This window comes from Zonotrichia albicollis, chromosome 4 (genome assembly GCF_047830755.1).
Source record: "Zonotrichia albicollis isolate bZonAlb1 chromosome 4, bZonAlb1.hap1, whole genome shotgun sequence".
NCBI classification, from domain to species: Eukaryota; Metazoa; Chordata; class Aves; order Passeriformes; family Passerellidae; genus Zonotrichia; species Zonotrichia albicollis.
In genome coordinates, this window is record NC_133822.1 from 57446570 (window position 1) to 57454821 (window position 8252).

The 8252-nt window shown below is 41.4% G+C and overlaps 1 protein-coding gene across 4 annotated transcripts in view; it reads right to left on the bottom strand.

Moving 5' to 3' along the window:
• Positions 1-7743, bottom strand: part of IMMP2L (inner mitochondrial membrane peptidase subunit 2) — a 419753-nt gene extending 412010 nt beyond the window's left edge. For 2 of the 4 annotated variants that reach the window (XM_074539894.1, XM_074539895.1), the window contains exons 1-2: positions 7629-7743; positions 5277-5535 (exon numbers count right to left, since the gene is read on the bottom strand). In XM_074539894.1, coding sequence (XP_074395995.1) covers positions 5277-5498 — 222 coding nt within the window. In that variant the 5' untranslated portion in view covers positions 5499-5535; positions 7629-7743. Of the gene's footprint in view, positions 1-1748; positions 1879-3071; positions 3232-5276; positions 5536-7628 lie in introns of those variants that run through there. The other 2 variants (XM_074539896.1, XM_026790365.2) reach the window with 2 other exon arrangements.
• Positions 7744-8252: the final 509 nt, after the last annotated feature.

Sequence of the window (8252 nt, forward strand, 5' to 3'; positions counted from 1 at the left end):
TGTAATGAAATATCTTCCAAGTGCTAGCATGCAGGTGGCTGGCAGAGTACCAGTCCTTCTAACATAAAAGTTACAATATTTGGGTTTATTCATGTTCCTGCACCTTCAAAGAAACTAAAGATCATTAATATACACTGTAGATATAGGAAAGAACTAAATTACATTAATTTTTGGAACTCACTTAAGAGAGCAACAGAACACATGTTCAGCTTCTTACAACTGAAAGTTCTGTGTTGCTTTCAGCCTAAGGATTCAATGCCTAAGTTAACTGTTTAAATTAAAGTGTCCTTTGCAAATAACTACCAGCTGCTGCTATGTTTTGCTCTCAAGTAGACTGCATAAATGAAGAGTTGCTTTGAAACTTACCAAATTTGTAAATTACATTTACAGTAAACAATAGCATAACCTTTGAATTTCAATGAATTTGTGCATTCATCTAGTCAGCTCTCTGGGTTCTTTCAAGCACCATTGAACTGTGATGTTAGTTGTGGTTATCCAGAACCAAATTCAGGCAAAAACAAAGACAGCAAAAAAAGGAAATATTCATTTTTCACTAAAATATATAGCTTCAAGTATTCAGATAACATTCAATGAACAGCCTTTTAAAAGTAAGAATAACAGCACTCAGCTTCAAGCATTAACATCATCAGAAACAAATTCTTCTAAATCATTTTGCCTTTGGATTAAGAAGAAGTTTCATATGGAACAGGGAAGGTTCTTCCAGCCTAATAGAAAGTCAAATGCATACAAAACCAAATTAATAGAAGAAAGAAGAGTCTCAGCTATGAATCTTTAAAGCATGCCAGTATACACTGAGTATACGAGAACAGAATAATGACTGAAAATAATATTTATTATGGTATGAAAAAATGATGCCAAGAGAAAGAATAGAAAATTATTTTACTATTTGAAAGGTATTTTCCATTTTCAGCATATTTCACAAAAATAACAAGTTCTCCCACAACTACTGTAAAAGCAGCTTTGTGTATCCTTGTTCAAAGCAGGGAAATTGGGACTGACTCCTCGACAGAACATTCCCATGAAAGCCAGCAGTAAAATCCAATGAACCGACTACTTACCACCTGCTGTCTGGGGAATAGTAATAAACTACATGTACAAACTAATACAGAAAATCATGCCTTCAAAAATAATTGCCTTCATTTTAACAACTCATGTTTTATCCTTGAACTCTAGAGGTCACTGTGGGAGGTGTTAAGAGCAGACCTAGTGTACTTCATCATTCCCCACCATACTGATTTTGAGTCTAGGATTCTTGATAACTTAAACTGCTGTGTAAGTTTCTCAGGTCCCAAGAATAAGCAAAACAGCTTAACAAGCATAAGGATATGGATTTCCAGAAACAGATTAAATCTCTGGCACCCTAGTCATCTAATAAAGATCTCACCACAAAATTACAACTGTGACTGTGAAACCATTTGTATCTTCAAATTATTGCTAGCTTGCTTAAAATACTATTTTCAGGGATCTGGATATCACCCACTACTATAATATGTGTATAGTTATTTACCACCAGTTCCAGGAGAAAATTTATTTCGGTAACATCATACAAGTTAAATAAAAGAACATGTAATTTTAAAAGTAAATTAAGAGTCCTGAAAATCTTCCAAATACAGTAGTTAAAAATGTTGACTTTTTTTACAAAATGCATATGTATTCAGTTACAAAGCTGCATATTGGAAAAAGAAAGTCTAATTCTGAAGTTTTCTAGAGGAATTATTTCACTTAACCTGAAAATCCTCAAGAAGCTCTGTCTTCCTAATATATTTTGTTGACAAATTTGATTTTCTTCCTAGATGAACAGTGAACAAGTATGTGTGGCATCTGCTTTTAGGGGAGAAAAAGAAAATTAAAACGTAGTGGTACAAGAAAATTATTTAGAGAGATATGTAAAGCAGCTTTGCCTATTCTGGTCTCTTGGTGTGCTCAATGAATTCCAGTTCCACAGAACCAGAATGGTAATTGAAAAAAAAAAAAAAAAAAAAAAAAAAGTAAAACTGTAATGGAATACTGGCTAATTAAAAGATTTTACAAAGTTAGAGTCTACTTGTTGTTTAGCTGCACTTTTTCTATCTAAGGTTTTTGCCAACTTTAAGAAAGTAGGAACACCAGAGAGACACGTCTAGGAACTGGCTGAATCTCTTCAGCTTCAAGCATTGCAGTCTTTATACGCAGAAGCATTAAAGTAAGAACAGATTGTAGGACAAGCACCAGGCATGGAAAAGTAGCCACTTTAGGAAAAGTTATATCATTATAAGCAAACAACAAACAAGAAACACAACAGTAACAAAAAATTCTCTCTCAGATGTCCAGGCTGTAGGGTAGCAGGAAAGCCACTCCATCAGGCTACCGGAGAACAGCCATTAACGGTGGTCCTCATAAGACAAATACAAGATGTGATAGAAGCCTATTAAAGCAGAAAAATACGGTAAGAGCTGCATTGAGTCCAGGCCCAAGCGCCGTGCACAGCACAACTCCCAGTTGCAGACACGATGCCAAGGAAGGGCAGCAGCACCCTGGAGTCGCTTCCAAGCCCATTCCCCCGCCCGAGCACGTCGCCTCCCACCGGCAGCAGGGCACGGCCGCCTGCCGCACCGCCTCCGCCAGGAGGCGCACAGAGCAGCGGTGCTTCTCGCTATTGACTCGGCCGGTTCTGTTTAATCCAGTCCCTCCCCACGGGAAATGGCTATCCCGGTAATCTGAGGGGCGAAGAAGGGAGGGATCGCACACGCGACTGAAGGCGGGCAGGCAGCGGCCGCCATCGGCGAGCGGCGCTTCCGCCGGCCCGGCAGGGCCCGCCCCGGGGGAGGCGCCGGCCGGGGGCGGGGCAGGGGCGGGGCAGGGGCGGCACCGGCTGCGGGCGCGAGCTCTCGGTCGGGCCTGCCGCGCGGCGCCTGCCTGCCCCCGCCACCGCGCCTGGAGCCCCCTCTGCTCACGCCCGTCCCCGCTCCCTCCTCCACCAGCGGGCTCCCCGGCCCCTTCCCCGCCCCGGCCCTCCGAGCCCGCCCGGTTCCCGTGGCTCCGCCCGGCTCCCGGCCGCTCCCGCCGCTTACCCTTTGCTCCGTTCCGTGGGGGGCGGGCCGCAGCCGGCCGCGTCACGTGACGCGCGGGCGCGGGGCCCGCGGTGCTCCCGGAACGGCCGCCCCGGGCGGGCCGCTTGAGGGGCCGCGGCTGCACCGCGCGGCCTGACGGGCTCGCCCTGTGCCGCACACGGGGCCGGGCAGGCCCTGCGCGGTGTAACGTACTCGGCCTGGTCCTTTTTCAGCCCCGTAGTTACAGTTTGAGTCCCCAAACCATTAAGGATGCTGCATTGCAGTGCCTGTTTTCCTTCAGCGAGGATGGATATTCATATACATAAGGATATACTCTTGTCGCCATTTTTTGGCGATTGGACAACAATAAATCTCTTTGGATATTCATATGTGTGAAAAGTGCATATTATATGGCTCTACGCAGATATTTACTATATGTATTTTGATGTATTGATTGCTATATTAACATTTTAATAATATAAATGTAGTCTTGTAGTTAAAAGGTAATTTTTGTAGTTAAAATAAGAACTATGTAAGTGGGATATTTTTTGAAGAAAGGAATGAGGCACTCACACCAGATGGCAGCCACAAGACACCTAAATCCTTCAGAGAAAAGGAATTTATTGTTCTCTTATCAGAAGAAACTGAATTCTTCCTGCCTAGCTAAAGATTGAAGGTGCCTTAGGATTAGGAGGAAGAAGTTGACGATGACCAGACCGAATCCTTTGTTTGAATGGAATTTATGCATCACGTAAGGAGTGTATGAATATGCAACAGGCTATAGCTCTTAAGGGTTAATCCTTTGTTAACATGTGTCCTTTTTTGGGCTCGTGCTGCCCAGAAAAAGGTACCTGGACATATGTAACTCTTTGTCTCTATTGTCTCATATTTTCCTAATTCAAATTGTCCAAATTATTATGACTCTAATTGTACTACTATTTTTATAACCATTTTATTACTATTAAACTTTTAAAATTAAAAAAAAAACCAAGTGATTGGTGTTTTTCACAATATGTAATATTGGGAGTTCTTAATATTTCGGTACAAAACTGTTTTGATCTTACATACAGTATAACGCACAGAAAAGTGCCGGATTTTTGTTCAGCAGATGACTTCCCCTAGAGCACCCAGGTGTGATGGGCACCGATGTCAGCCACATGTGGTGCATATAGAGCTGGCTGCATTGCACTGGCTTCATGGAGGGTGGCTGCATTTTCCTGGCTGGTGCACATGGATACACTTGGGCTTGTGCTTTCATTCAGTGATTAGTTGTTTTTATCAGTTGCTGTAACAGGTGTGGGTGCCAGTATAGTCTGAAGAAGGAGGTTTTTCTACATAGCTCATGTACCTTCAAGAGTCAGTGGGCAAGTTCCTGGAGGGAAAATCCATTACAGATTATCACTCACATAGAAAGTACCTCTGGCCCAGGGCGTTCCTAACTAGATGCTGGGAGACACTTCTACTAGTCAGGTCGTTGTTGGAAACCACTGTAAGATGCCACCTCTGCCTGTGTCTGTGCAGTGAGATATTTGCAATTTATTGCTAAAATGTTATTTTTAAGCTCAAATATAAAATTGTCCATAACTGAATTGATCTTGACTTCGAGGCTGAGCTATGAAAGTATGAATGCATAGTTGTCTGTAATCTGACCATGTCTTTCTGTAGAGATAAAATATTTCCACAGTTGTTGAGATAGGAGTCAACTATCTTAAAAGACACTGCAGTAGAGTACTTATTAATAAATTGAATGGCACACTTTAAGACCAATTCAGTACAAGGTACACATATTATGTACACATAAGCTATAAAATTTCTTGTTTCACACTTGTTACAAACATGACATGCCCAGCATCTTGTAAAATGCGAACCTTTCAGCAATGCTTACTGCTTTTAATGCTCTGTTTTGTGGGGCTGGCACAGAGGGTGGCTCATGGTAATGGGGTTATCCCACAGTCATTTTGTGCCCAGAATTGTCACTGACCTAACTGCCTTCCCCCTCGCCTCCTCCTTGCCCCCTTCTCCACCATGGCTCGGGGGATGTCATAATGGGTGAAGGGGGGCCTGGGGTCTCTTGCAGCGGTTGGAGCTGGAGCTGGTCGTTCCTTTCAGTGAGGGATAAGGACAGCACAGTGAGTGGATTTGACCTAAGATCCTGCTGCCCTGTTGGGTTTTTTGTTGGTTTTTTTTTCCTGCAGCACTGCGACCAGGGCCTGCCCGTTTGCTCACCTGCTTCCCTGCCCCTCGGGAGCTCAGGGCCAGCGGTGTGGTGCCAAACCCAGGACCGGGAGTGCCTCCTGCCGGCCCCCTGCGCGTTGGGCTCCGAGACTCCTGTTCACCGCTGGCTCTACACACACGCCTGCTCGCCTTCTCCCTGTTTCCCGGCCATTTGAGGGTCCAGGGCCAATGTGTGGGGTGCCATAGGGACTGGGAGACAGTCATGTTTTCCATTCCAGGGAGGTTCCTGCCTTCCTTTGCAGACACCTGTCTTTTAAACCAGAACATGCTTAAAACATTTTTATGAAAGAAACATAATTGGCTTTGGTGTGATTTTGTTTTCTGAAGTACATGATCTGATATATATCACTTGATGCCAACATACATGCTACTCAGGGAAAACCAGTGATTGTTACCCTATCTCAGTTTTTGTTTTCCTTTGACACACTTTTAAAGAAGCATTACCTTTACAATCAAATAAGTCTTACTAACTTTGTTGCTGGTTAACCTTTATTTAATGCATTCTTTAACACATTTGAATATTGTGCTGTCTTTAATATTCTACAGGTAGGTTATCAGTGCACTGCGTAGAAATCAATAGAGTATTTGGCCACTGCTGTGCACCATCTCCATTTCATGTAAATATTTTACTGTGAAACCTTCACTAATTGTTTGCAAATATTGCTGCAAAACACAATAATGTCTTTTTAATTGTAACATAAGAGAAACACCTTACAGGAATGTGCCTCAATGTTTCCATGCACTTGAAGCTGACAGTATGAAGTAATTCGCTCTAAAACTCCTGATCTGAAACTCTTCTCACGTGAAAGACTTTTGCTATAAACCTCTCAAAAATCAAATCATGGTTTATCAGTTCTCTTCATTTTGAAATCAGCTGTGTGCTAAGCAACTAGCAGGAAATGCCCATTCTTACTCTTTATTTAGTTGTGGATAAAGTGAAATTTATCAAAGCTGATACTAAAACTATGAGCTGCAAATGATACATTACCAATGTTTGCATCATTTTATTTTTCTTTTTTTAATAAGTATTCTACGACAACTGCATTGGTACCCAAAAATAAATGGCATAGTTTTTTGCTTTCAACTCTTAACAAGTAGGTACTGAAAATGTTTTGCTGCTTCTATGCTTTGGTGCATCTGTGACTGAAATAAAGAAAAAACGAGCCCTTTTTACCCACCCTTTCAATTACTTTTCAGTTGAGAGTACCACTAAAACATTCTTGGTAATACACAAGACTTTTGCTCTACAATATCCTTTTAAAAGACTCTCAACAGACTCTCAAACAGCAAGCTTTAAGCTAAAAACAAATTTACTTTTGTTTCCTCCAGGTTAATTTCATTTTACATTTTAAGAGTACAGAAAATGTATGGGAAATATTCAAGACCTGCTTTGAGTTAAAGTCCTTACATTTGCAAATACAACTATCTGTAGAGTATTTAAGGCGTTTTTATCTTCCTCCATGTAGTAAAGGAATGAATGTTTGACTGGTGTTGAGTGTATTGCTCTGAGGGAGCGTGTTTTGGAGAAAAATACTGGGCCAGATCCAGCTGCCTCAGAGCACAGGAAAGGTGCAGTGAAAAAAGGGCACAGGATCAAAAAGTCTGATTGCTTAATAGATATTGCAGATGAACACTTCATATAATCCAGCTGCAGCTTGAAGAACTTATGGCCCAAGGGCAGCAATCAATGATGTGGCACAAAAGAGGGCAATAAATCTTAAACTTGCTATTGTACTGGAAAAAATATGATTGCAGCATCTTCAGTATTGTATTATTGCACATCTCCATTCCATTACATGACTGGGAACCTAACTCCTGCTACCTTTCACCATCACATATTATTCATGTTATGCCTCATACACACTGAAACACAGTCTGGTCAGAATAAAGCAGATTTTGCTTACAGTTAGTCTGGCAAGACACAGAGCACTAGAAAGGTCTCTAGTGACCTCTACATTATGGAAAAAGAGAAGAATTAAAATACAAGAAATTTATTTTTGAAATGCTATCACAGATCAGTGAAAATAGCATAATCTTTGAAGGCTAGAAAATATATCAATAGCTTATGATAGTCAAGCTAATCGTCTTGTGTTCCTCAAGGAACAGTTATTACGCTTATATTTTTGCTTCGGAAAGAAGGAAACAAACATGATTTGCAAAGTCAAGAGTCTGTTGTCAACACAGGTAAATTCTTGACAGGCTCATTATCAGGTCAGATTTAATAATTACAAAGAAAAAAAAAAGAAAACAATGCTATTACAAGGAAAAAAACCCATGTCTATTGTAGACAGCCAAAGTTGTTATAACAATTCCTAACATTCACCTCCCTGGTGTTTTGCTCACCCTTCAGTGTTTTCCACAGGTCTTTAGATGGTTTGGTTCGGTGTGATGGGAGTTGTTTGTTTGCTTTGTTACCCCTGCAACTGGTTTTTCCCAACATTCCAGGTCAGTGTATTTTTAGCTGACCAACACTGACTTGTTTACAACCCTGAAGTTTCCAGTGTCATCTTGCGCCTCCCCCCACTCCTGTCATTCCAACACTGTAGTCCCCTGCATTGCATTATTATGATAAGGGCATAAACATTTCATTTTACCTGCTTGTTACCACTTCTATGTGTTATGATTGAAGTGCTTATTACCACTTATTACTATGTGTTATGATTGTATCCCAAAATTATATAAAATTACCAAAAAATAAAACACAGAAACATAGAATATCTCCATTTAAAAGGGATCCATAAAAATCTTTGAGTCCAGCTCCCCAGTCCCCACAGGACTACATAAAGCATGTGGCTTAAGTAGTTGTTTAGATGCCCTTGAACATTGGCAGGTTTGTGGCTGTGACCACTTCCCTGGAGAGCCTGTTCCAGTGACTGACCAGCCTTTCTGTGAAGAATCTTTTCCTTATGTCCAATCTGAACTTTCCCTTATCCAGATTCATTCAATTTCCTCACGTCCTTCTGCCTA